The sequence below is a fragment of the Nesoenas mayeri genome (genome assembly GCF_963082525.1).
Source record: "Nesoenas mayeri genome assembly, chromosome: 1".
Lineage (NCBI taxonomy): Eukaryota > Metazoa > Chordata > Aves > Columbiformes > Columbidae > Nesoenas > Nesoenas mayeri.
Window position 1 is genome coordinate 91,843,830 of NC_137541.1, and position 12,129 is coordinate 91,855,958.

The 12,129-nt window shown below is 38.7% G+C and overlaps 1 protein-coding gene across 1 annotated transcript in view; it reads left to right on the forward strand.

The window, feature by feature from the left end:
• Nucleotides 1-323: 323 nt before the first annotated feature.
• The window catches only part of PROS1 (protein S), a gene marked incomplete at both ends in the record, with an annotated part of 29,527 nt that continues 17,721 nt past the window's right edge, over nucleotides 324-12,129 (forward strand). The window contains 6 exons of the mRNA XM_080363417.1: nucleotides 324-402; nucleotides 5,335-5,492; nucleotides 6,559-6,583; nucleotides 6,915-7,001; nucleotides 10,729-10,851; nucleotides 11,010-11,132. Coding sequence (XP_080219543.1) covers nucleotides 324-402; nucleotides 5,335-5,492; nucleotides 6,559-6,583; nucleotides 6,915-7,001; nucleotides 10,729-10,851; nucleotides 11,010-11,132 — 595 coding nt within the window. The remainder of the gene's footprint in view (nucleotides 403-5,334; nucleotides 5,493-6,558; nucleotides 6,584-6,914; nucleotides 7,002-10,728; nucleotides 10,852-11,009; nucleotides 11,133-12,129) is intronic.

The following is a 12,129-nucleotide window of genomic DNA, read 5'->3' on the forward strand; positions in this document are numbered from 1 at the left end:
CTCCCGCTGGTGCGAAGCCCTCCTTGGTTTGCTCTCTCTCGCTCTCTGTCCGCGGCGCCCCGACAGCCGCTCCCCAGGAGGATGTCCGCGGAAACCCATGTGTCCGGCTGCCGCCCCGGAGCGAACCCTTCGCGTCCCCGCAGCGCCATGCTGACGCTCCCGCAGGGCAAAGCTGCCCGGACAGAGCCCAGCCTACCCCCCGCCCCGCTGCCCCTCCCTCCCGCCCCCAGAGGCTCGCCCGGCCTCGCTGCCCCGGCCGCGGCGCAGACGAGCAGCCGCGCAGTCACGGCACCGTGCCCGGTCCCAGCCGCCCCCCGGCAGCGATGAGGCCGCGGGGCAGGCGGTGCCTCCCGCTGCTGGTGGGCCTGGCGGTGGCCATCGCCCTCGCGGAGGCCGCGACCTGTGAGTGAGGCAAGGCGGGAGGGCTGGGGGGCGAGCAGGGCCGGGGCGCGTGGGCCGTGTCCGTTAACGCCCCTCGCGCTACCAACTGCCCACCCTTGAGGGCTGGGGGCGCCGGGATCCCCCGCGGCGAACTGCTGAGCGAGGAGCCGGCGCCGTTCCCAGTGAAAGTGGGGACGGGGGTGCGGCAGGCGGCCGCCTCAGCACTGGGGCGAGGGGCGGCCCTCCCCACCCGTCCGACGCATCGCGTCGTCCCTTCCCGGGTAGGTGCCACTGAGCCACCGCCTTGGTGGAGCGCCTTGATCCCCGTCGGTTTTGGCCGCTCTCTCGAAGCCAGTGGTTACTGTTAGGGCAGCTGAGCGGTAGCTTGGAGGCTGGTCGCGGCTGGGAAGATGTTTGCGGCCGAAACGCAGCTCTGCAGCTCAGGGCAAAGTGTTGCCTTCGAACGGCGCTTGACTCGCTTGGAAGCAAAACGCTCGAGAGATCATGAGCTCAGGAGAGTGGCATTATTGTGGAGTCCGGGCAGGCAGCCCTGACTTTCTTGATGAGTTCAGATGTAGGTAAGAACTACACGTTCTCTCATTTAAATTTAAAAAAAATCAAAGCTTATGGCTTTCATGTGCGAGTCTTTGAGCTTAGTACTAAAAGAAGACAGTATGTTCCTGAAAAGGCAGAATTGCAGCTCAAAGTAAGCCTGTTTCTGACGTGTTTTACTAATGATTAAACAGGCAGAAGAGAAACCTAATGTTTGCTATTCAGACTTCTGTTTGAATGCTAGGGATTCTGACTATGAAAGGACCAGTACGGAAAGATGAAAGTTCATTTTTTAACTCATTTTTTAACAAATCATAAAAATAAAACTTCTGATACATCTTTCGTCATGTTCTTTTCTCCTGTTTTAATCACATTTTATGTTCAGTTTTTTTCCCCTTACTGTATACTTTGTCAGTTCTCTCTTTTATGAACAGTGGGAAATCAGAAATTGTCCTACTCATGCAAAATTTCTGTGGTCCCTGTAGTCTGATTACCTATCCCGAGCTCTGGACAATGCTAGAGATTTCTGGGATGGGAAAAAAAAAAACAAACTAGAAAGCAGAAAGATCTTAATAATGCAGATTTTACATTCAATAATCATAATGAAAAGGTGCCTCTTTGCAAGTCTGAGTGCAACTGTGTTTGGTCCAACATCCAGTAAGGGACAAGTTTTGGACAATATGGAGGAGGAACAGGCAAACATTAACAGGTGGTTGGCCTTATTTTGTTGGCAGCATAAAGCTTGTGTCAGTGATGGGCATTTCAGAAGTCACTGCAGCTATGGAGCTGATTGCAATATAGCAGCTGTACAGATAAGATGACTCCACTTTGTACGGTGGCATCACATTTCCTTTTTATTCAGTTCATTGAGTCTTCTGAGTTTCTTGGAGAGTGCACTTGTAGACTACAACTGAGTATTAGGTTAGCAGCTCTAAGCTATGTTTAACTAGCCCACTTAGGGCAGGTTTGTAGTTGTATCTGCACTATAAAACAGCTCTAAAGCAACACTGAATCTCATCCTCCCCCCTCATTTTTTTTTTGCTTTTTTAGTAGCATTACTTTTAAACAGGTACTTGACAAGTAATCACTACACTGTGTCTGTACAACATCTGTTGAAATCAGAAGGCTGTTTAATTCCATACGGCTACAGTGATAATCAAATAAACACAGAGTTTATTAAGGGTTAACTATTGCTTTGGCAGGCTTAGAGGTGGGCTGGAGTTTCCTGTAATCAAACCGGCAGCAGTAGCAGTGAGGATTTTATACATATATATATATATATATATATATATATATATATAGGTCCTACCATAATCTTTGCAAGGAGAAACCAGTTGAATAAATACACTACTAATTCTGTACATGAAAAATGAAATATTTGAAATAAAAATACGGAATTTGCATTGAGTTACATGTTTTATTTAAAATCAAAAGTCATAGGAAGTCAGCTTAGGAGAAGGCTGAATGTAGAGGATGTGATGTAGAGGAATAGACCTATTTCTGTTACCCCAATGTACTGAAAACATGAGATGGGCAGTGTTATATATGGTGTAACGTCCTCAAGAACATTGCACACACTTGGAATTTTCTTGCGCTTTGTTTACTGAAAAACTGTGTCAAAATGAGAGTGATGTTAAAACAAGATAGTCAGCTGTGAATTAGGCCCCATCTACACCACAAAGCCTCTGCCTCAAAGCTATGTCAGCATGATTATGCTAGTAGTAACCTTCAATGTAAACAAAATTAGCAGGTGGAATGCAATTTTTCCTATTTTGTTGTCACTCTGTCCCTCAGAACAGATAGAGTTTCTCCGTCCTTTTTTATGAGTCTGCTTTTATGTAATGACAAATACAGCCATTTACCTAAATGAATTAAGATGACACTGCTAGCAGCAGTTGGTGATAAATAATCAAAATGTTTTTCTGCTTTCCAGTGTAGCTCAGAAGAGCTCTCATGAGGCCCTTCTTGTTCTGTCATCTCATTGCGCTTTTTGCGCATCTCCCAGCAGATAATATCTTAATGGCCAGCTCATGGATTGAGACAAAAGGTCTATGAGATCTGCAGTTGGAGCATTTCATTGCTCCTCCTAGCAGCAGTTTCCAATTCATTTCAAAGTGCTGTATGAGAGATATGTAACAACAAGAAGATCGAAATCCATATCTTGAAATACATTGTTAACAGCCCTTCAGTTGTACTCATGACATACCTAAGATTTGTAAAAGTGACAAAAAGTACTGGAGGGAAGCAGACTTGAGTAATTTAATTTGTGCCAAGAATTTCTGAAAGTGGGCACCCAGAAAGCAGGATAAGACTTTTCTTTCTCTGAGCAGTTTTCTTGAGGATCAGTCTTCACCTTACAGAGTTCTTTCCATTCTCCAGTAAAAGCACCACATAGATCAACATATAAAGAAGAAGAAACGAATCCTCAAATACCAGACTGTTGCCTGCTCAAATATTTAGTATATATACTTAGTGGTGAAGGGCACAAGGTGACTGATCCTTACATTTCTAAGCAACTTGCTGGTTGCTTTCTGAGAGAAAGGTATGCTTCAAAACTTTGGAGGTGAGCTGTAGTATGTTTATCTTATGCTCAAGGAATAATGCCTGTTGGCTTAGTCTTACCAGAATGAAAGCAAGTACATCAATTTGAAGTGACAAGTTTGTCCCACATCAAATTCATTTAGGATGCTGTGACAGAAAGATTTCTTTAGGTCATTACCCAATGTTGCAGCACTTCAGAGTGCTTTGGTTGTGTTTCCTGTCACTTGATAGAGACATTTAGTAATGTCTTTAGGACAGTATGGTTTTAGTTACATCTGTTACCTGAAAGCTATTCTCACTTCAAGTTCTGGGCCTCATTAGCTGCTCTTTCTGATAGGCATTTTAAAGTTTTCTCTTTCCCATTAGTGCACAGGTGTTGGGAGGCTGTTCCCTGACACTTTGCTGCTGGCGTGTCTCAGAAAGATGCTCTGGGGTTGAGGTATTTCATGCTCATAAACAGTACTGCATTGACTAGGTCTGCTTAAATTAATCTTCGTAGACTAGTAATGAATACATATGTACACTATATCGGGTTGGCACTGTAAGAGTCATGACCGTTACGCAGTTGTGCTAGTCCTGAGAGGTTGTGCAAAGGCTGATAAAAGAAGGGCAGGTGTAGAACTCTGGTTCTCCGTAACTAACATATGTCAGCCATGCTCTTTAACCCTATGAGATGGACTTCTTCCAATCTCTTTTTTTCTCAGTCACAAGGTATGTCCAAAAATTGAACTAATGAGGCAGTCTAATTTAGTTGCTGTTCTGTGTTGTGTGCTTTTGTCCTGGTTTTGTTAAAAACAAGACTAGTTCCCTTTTAGTGATTTGTCTTTCAGCTAAGTTCTTCTAGGTGGCTGTACTTTTTCTGAGTTTTAGCCTGCATATTTTTCCTTGGATGCTGTAGTCAGTGCTGATAAGAAGACCAATGAAATGCTGAAGAAGTCCATGTTTAGATTTATTACTATGGTAGCCAAGCTTTACATAGAAGCAAAGTGACATCTTTCATTTTTAATATAATTTCTCAACTCATTTGTTCACCATTTGTGTAAAGGTCAATAAAGTGACAATAACAAGACACATGAAAACTAAGTAATTACACAAAACATGATAGATCTGAAATACAAAAGCTAGGACTGTATTTTATTTTCGTAAAAAGTGAATGCATTTGTAGATTGTATGCCTTGATATTTCTCAGGACCTAATTCTCACCTTTTGCTTTGTCTTTTTATTTACAGTTCTGAAAAATAAAATAACATTAATGCTAATTACATTTATGTTAATTACACCTCCATCCCTTGAGGTGTTTAAAAGGTGTATAGCTTAGGTTCTTAGGGACATGGTTTAGTGCTAGAATTAGGTTATGGTTGGGCTTGATGATCTTGAGAGTCTTTTGCAGCTGAAATGATTCTATGATTTTAGTATATAACAGCCTGATTATATAAGCACATTTTTGGTCTCATAAGTTAAATAGGATCAGAATATTTACTTTTAGATCACTGAAACATATAAAATGCTTCACAGCTTTTTTGCACTTACTGGTCACATACCTCACTTTGTAATACCCATAGCTTAAAAAAAAAAAATCTTGTCCTGAATATGACATTTGAATTATGTTTCAGGCATAGCATTGCACAGACTTTTTTTGGGTGACTCAGGATTTTTTTGTCAGAAACAACTACTTCACAAACAGAAAACAAAATCCTAGGATTGTTTGCCCATTTGCCAAAATGATAGCAAACAGCAGCTCCTGAGTAAGCATTTAATTCAGATTTTTGTTTTAGATTCTCGTATTTGTTCAGTGTTTACAGTGTTTTTCAGCTGTTAAAACTAAATAAATAACAACAGAGCTCCTTTGTTTCTACAAAGTTTTATCTCAGCAGTATGCCTCTCAGTTCCTGGTGAGGAAACGTCGAGCAAATTCTTTTATGGAAGAAAGTAAGAAGGGAAATTTAGAAAGAGAGTGCATTGAAGAATTATGCAATAAGGAAGAAGCCAGGGAAATCTTTGAAAATAATCCTGAAACTGTAAGTATCTGATTAATATCTACGAGGTAGGTAGTAGTTCTTCGCAGAGGGAATGCTAAAAGTATGTGAAATTCACACTGCAAAGCTGAAAAAATCCCAGCATGCAGACCAAGAACTGCTTTGAAATTCTTTTGTGTATAGAACCCACACAATTAATAATGAAGACTGTATAAGCAAAGAGAATAGTTGAGTAGATATTATTTTAATTTCAAGTACGGATCACCAGTTTTAGACCACAGTTGTCTGCAAGCATTCCATGTGGAGAAACCCTGTTGGCTTCAATTAAAATTTTACTCAGAGGATGCATGGCAGTGCAGCCCTTTTAATAAGGGGACTGGACATATTACTCTGAGTTTTTTTTCCCAGTTGGGAGAACTCTCTTCTTGCATTCAGTCCCAGTGCAAATTGTTTAGTATTAGATAAATTTTATTCAGTTTTGTACTACAAAAGGGTCATTACAAAAAATATGTGGTTAAATCAAGTTCTTGTTTTGCAAACTAAGAATCAGTTCCATGTTCTGACTTTGATAAAACTCCATGTATTTTAATATTCTGATTGTCAAGATTAAATTGTTACAGTAATCAATAATAATTTGTTTTTAACAATGTCTGGTTTAGTAATGCTTTTCACTTTATTTTGAATCAATTGCATGCAAGATGTTCAGCATTTGCAGGGGTTTTTGTTTATTTTAGGGTGACAAGGGGAAATAAGGGAGGCTGCTCTGCATCCAGTAACAACATTGGGCAAGATATTCCCATTCAAAGAGACAGTTTTCAAAGTCATTTTGACACCAAATTAATTTTCATTTTCTTCGTTTTGGAAGTGTCCAATTCAATGCAGTATCTTAATCTCTCCAGTGAGCCTTGTGTTTATTAAGTAATCTGCTGCCTTAGCCTAAACAGTTATAATATAGAAAACTTGTTCTACATTCTATGAGTCAAAATTTTTTCTTTTTTGCTTCTTTTACAGTTATAAACAAAAGATACTTTAGAACATATTCAGTAGTATATTTTACTGCAGTTCTATCTACCTTACATTTTTCTTACTCTTTATTTCTCTTTTGCAGGAATATTTTTATCCCAAATATTTAAGTAAGTACAAAAAGCCTGAACAACCCTAGTATATCATTTACTGGTCTTCTTATTTAGGTAATACTAGTTTAGTTATTCTGCCCATAGTGCCTGAATGATTTCCTTGCTGATTATAATGCGTAGTAGCTCCTAGGCAGTTCTGCCTGCTTAGATCCTAGCAGAGGCACTCAGAAGATTGGTCTGTGATCAGCTGTCCTTAATATGCCCAGACAAGTTTTCTAATTCAGGCTGTGAGAACAGACTCTTTGAAGATGCTATGCATAAGCTGTTGTAATTTCAGTCTAAATGAGTGTTTGTATCATAAGCAGATTGTGTGGGTTTGCATTTGCAGGCTGCCTTGCCTCCCATCGAGCAGGGGTTTTCAGGGTTACTGCAGTTACTCCAGATTCTCCAGATGACCTGAGGGTTTGTGTCAATGGTAAGTGGTGCTGTTACTTTACCTGATGCACTCTGTACCTAATGCACACACGTACATGGCTAAAAAGTAGTTCACATAGGTAAAAAAAGGGATCGATCTCCATTTAACTCAGGCAAAATCAGTTATCTGGAGCAGCAATTGACAAAAAATATTAGGTGAAATGGAGAGTTTTAGAGCAAGTAGTGTGACTCTTTTTAACTTTATAAAGCATGCTGTAAAAGAAATGTAATTAACTGCAAAATGGAAGGCAGAATTCTTCTGGAAACACAGAAGACTGTCCTACACCAACCCTACTATGTCCTCTGCATTTTATCATGTCTTTAATAGTTATGCCTGACTCTTTGCATCTAGCAAGTGCTGTTCTGTCAGTTAAGGGAAGGGACCATCTGGTTAATTCTCCTTTCTACCACTCTTTGGCCCGCTGTAGCCTTTCATGAAGTGTGTAACATTACCAGCTGAAAAATTCAAACATTAGCTGGAAAACATAGTCATTGACTCCAGATGCAAGAAGGTCACAAAGCATGAAGCTTGTGACTCTGCTCAAATATTTTATTTTTTATGCCTACACATTCGTAAGTCCAGTGTGAATTCTTTTTTTTTTTTCCTAGTAAAAATCACAAGAAGCAATCTGTACCATATTTCTTACTTGTCACAGTTGAAACATCTCTCTAAACCTCTTAAACCATTATAGCCTGTTTACATCAAAGAAGCTTGTAGTTAGTTTGGATAGGAATACTTATCCTTAGCCATCTGACACTGTTTTTGTCACTAAGAGTAACAGAAGACAAAAATATCTTTAATAATTACACTGCACATGGTCATGGATGAACATATTTTCCAGTTCACTTGACCTATGCATCTGCTGTCCCAAACTAAAGTGTAATCCTATTCATATCAGTCTATCTCAGTCTCATTAGAGGTCCTAGAAGGAAAGGATTTTTCAGAATTGTGTAAATGTGCAGGTTTTGTGCATTACCCAGTGAAAACAACTAGTTTACTTGTTAGTCATTGTATTTCATTATTGGGGTTGAAATTACAAAATCAAATTAAAAAGAAAAAAAATTGCTGTTGCTCAGTCACTGGGATAAAGGAGAGGTAAAGAGAGTATACATAAAATTTGCAGATGTTTCTAAGTCTTAAATGTTCAAAGAAATTCATGCACATTTCTGGAAAGGAGACACTGCTGAGAAAATGGAATTTAAAATTCTCATTAAAATGATATAGCAATTTTTTAAAATGTTTTCATTGAGACAAAGATTTTATTATATTGATATTAACAGATTTTTTAAATTATTATTTTTAAAATTGTCTTTCTGAACATATTGATCTAAATTGTTTTGATATTGTCAAAATGGAAAAACCAAATTTCCTAATGATAAATAAATAAGTTATAATAGGTACTTTTTTATAATAATACAGTAACTAGTTTGAATCTCAAGCTAAAAAAAAATAATCAAGGAATAAAACTAACAATGCAAATAGAATTGAAAAATAATTTCATTGTTTTCAGAGTTGCCCAAAAGACATTTCAGAAGAGAAATGAAACTATTTCAGAACACACATTTCTGGATAAACAGTTACAAAAAATAATTAATATGTTGACTTTTTTATCCCCATCGATGAAGGAAAAGGAAAATTTCCACAGGAATAGAAGATTCTCTTTCATGCTTTTCTAATCCAAGCACATATCTAAGCTGCATCTTTAAGTCTCTAAACATCTCTGTCCCTCCAATCTGTATGCTTAATTGCTTTTTAAAATAAGCAGTTAAAAATCTCTGCATTCATAGCTATCCCGCTCACCATGACACATCTCATGAATACCAGACCCTCTGAGTGCCAGAGGTTACAAGTACCACAGCACACTTCTTGCCACCTACCCTGTACATTGCAGGCTAAGTTCTGACATTTAGTTTTTGTCACAAATGTTTATCAAAAAGCATTGCTGAGTAGTAGATCAGAAGGCATCCTGAACAGGGAAGAGAAGAAATAGCTGCTACATTACCGCTCCTGCAGTGACATCTTAATCATTCATCTGTGGACATAGCCTCTTTGTCTATCCAGTCCTATCCATCCCGTCTTGTCTTCTTCCTCTGGTGTATTTCACCAGTTATTTTTTTCATTCATTGGTTTCCTCATTTTGCCCGTAGTATCCTTAATTTTCCTCATTCCATCTACTCATGTTTCACACTACCAACCAGACTCTGCCAGCCGTCACTACCTTTTGCTCAGAAACATTTGTAGCCCAGTTTGTTCCCCATTTGCACACTCTAAGGGTAACCAACTTCCACCTCTATCGCTTACTAAATGCTTTGCTCATACCAAGCTTGGTTCACATACTTGTTCCTGCACCTGCTAAAGCAGTAAATAATCAAAAAGGAGAAAAAAAACGAAGGGAGTTCCAGAACATACTTTTGGATATTGCTGTGAAGGGTCCATACATAAACTGCATTCTTGTTATTTCTTCTCTGCAATTTCTTCTGTCAGTCTTCATCTGCAACATGTTCTATGACATGCAGCACCTAAGCTAGAGGTGCTCAAGTTTTGGAGCTCAGCTGACCCCTTGGCTTTTGTTTTACTTGCAGCAGAATTTAATTGGAAGTAGCTTTAATTGACAAATATACTAACACATATTTTTTTAAGCTTTCTTAAGTCACAGAAGGCTAAACTTACAATTCTATGCTGCTCAGTTCTTTAGCTCTTTTGAGTGAAGAAACATTTAAGAAATCTAGTGAGGCCTTAGGTACAGAATTGTAGCAAGTTTCAGTCTGCAGAAACACATGCTTTTCATTCTGTTACCTGTTCCTTTAGGACACTACTTTTTTTTTAAAAGCATGTCTCAAAATTACATTCCAGAGCTTTATAAAATACATAACTTTAAAGTAGAAACAATGTATTTGTAGTGTTTGGAGGCTTGCAGAAAAATAGTCCGTAAAGCTGCCAGCATATTTAGAAAGCACAAATAGAATGATGCCTTATCTGGTATGCTGATGTAAAATTATGAAAATGGTGGGAAAAGTTAAAAAACGTCACGTATTTTGGTTGGAGCAAAAAAGGCAGTGAATTTTGTGTTCTGTGCCCCAGTCTATGAATTTTGAGCCTTGCTTTCTGAGGTCTTGCCAGCATGTATAAAGAGTCTTCAATCATTCTTTACAATACAAATTTGTCATTGAAGTTAATATTTGTAAAAGGTAGCAATATTAGACACTGAGATATCCAGTCTACACCCAGCACCTGGACAGCCAAGGCAACCCAAGGTGTTAGTTTCTCTGTAAATATGACCCTCCTTGAACAGAGGAACTGATCTCTGTAATCTTGAGTGCTTGATATCCTTGAAACTTTGGTATTTCTAGTGAAATTTGTGGTAATATGATGTGGCAGAGCACTGTTCTTAGTCAAGTGCATCCTTAAAATGTAATGAAAATAGTATCAAGTCTGTGTTTGATCACATCTTTCAGGGATTAACATGGCTTAGTGAGTCATTTGTTTTCTGTTTGTTTTCTATCTGACAATGTACTGGTGGCTTTGTTTTTTCTCAGTCACCTGCAAATTCTTGCTAACTGAATTAGTAGCACAATGGTTGTAAGGTACTTGATGTTATGCATCAAGCCCTTTCCTATTTCATGAAAGGTGAAAGGTACCTGTGGGAAGAGAAGAAGAAAGACTAAACTGATCCTTGAGGAAAAATAACCCAAAATAACAAGCGTTTCCAATGTTTTCTATCCCACAGAAATTTCAAACCAGTGTAGCCCTCTACCGTGCCATAAAGATGGATATAAGGACTGCATAGATGGACAAGCCAAATATACATGTATCTGTAAACCAGGGTGGCAAGGAGAGAAATGTGAAGAAGGTATAGTCACTAATCTCATTACTGTGTTAGTTCTCAGGAAGACTATTCTAGTTCTACTATTATTGAATAATACCAGATCTTTAAGCGTATGTACCCCACAGAGTTGGTCAATTAATGTCTTCCCCTGAGCAGAGATTTTTATTTTGTTTTCTTTGCAGATATAAATGAATGTGAAGACTTAAATGGGGGTTGTAGCCAACGCTGTTCCAATTTACCTGGAAGCTACCGTTGTTTATGTGAAGATGGCTACTTCATGCACTCAAATAAACGGGATTGTGGAGGTAGGAAGTGAGACTTAAGGAGAACATCATTACATGACAGTACCTTGCCTGTTGACTAGAGAGGCAAGTATTTAGTCCAGTAGTTCCATAAATGCTCTAAGTCAGCAAAAGCTTGCATTGCCTCTGAAAGATGCAGTCCTCCTTCAACCTGGCTACTCACTACCCGCAGCCTTACACCACTGCAAGCATTTGGGCAACCATATAGTGAATCAGATCAAAGAACTGAGGTGGGTTGAAACAAATAGAAGAAAGGAAAAAAAAAAAGAAAAAAAAAAGAGAAAGACTATATATTAGATTCTGCTTCTTTACTAGAACTCTGTAAACCTTGTTTTGGTCACTAACCAGTTTCCCATACCCCTTAAGCATGCTGAAACAAGAATCTAGAGTGGTGCGACCAGCTAACATTCTTGCCATGGAAATCCTGTCTGGTAAACACTGGTTTAGGCTGAATCACTCCTAATTAGTAATGATGCTCTTTTGGAAGTCTGAAGTTCATTGCAGAAGCTATTAATGAACCTGAAAATGCTCTTAATGGAGAGAAGGATTTGTCTTTAACTCACTCAGAATAATTTTTTTTCTGTACATGCTTGTATCTGTTATTGCCATGACCTACGTGATTCATTCCAATTCCAGATAAAGACTATGACTTGACATAATTAGCAATTCTTACTGCATAGTTAGAAAACAACACAACCTCATTCCAGTTTAATGTCATATGTTTTATTGTTGAACTATGCCAACAGTTTTGAATAATGTTGAATACTATAAGAGGCCAGACTAGAAGGCCATCTCCTGTTGTCATTTCCTTTAGTCTTTTCTTTCCTTTAGTCTTTTTTTTTTTTTTTTTTTTTTTTTGGTGAATGAATTATTTCCAAAGAAATTCCAGAAGGACAGAAGATTGCTGTTTTGTCAAAAAGGGCAAGAAGATAAGTTGTTTAAAATCTCTGTAATTCTTGGAAAGATACTGGAAAAGTTGGTTAAAAATAAACTAATATAC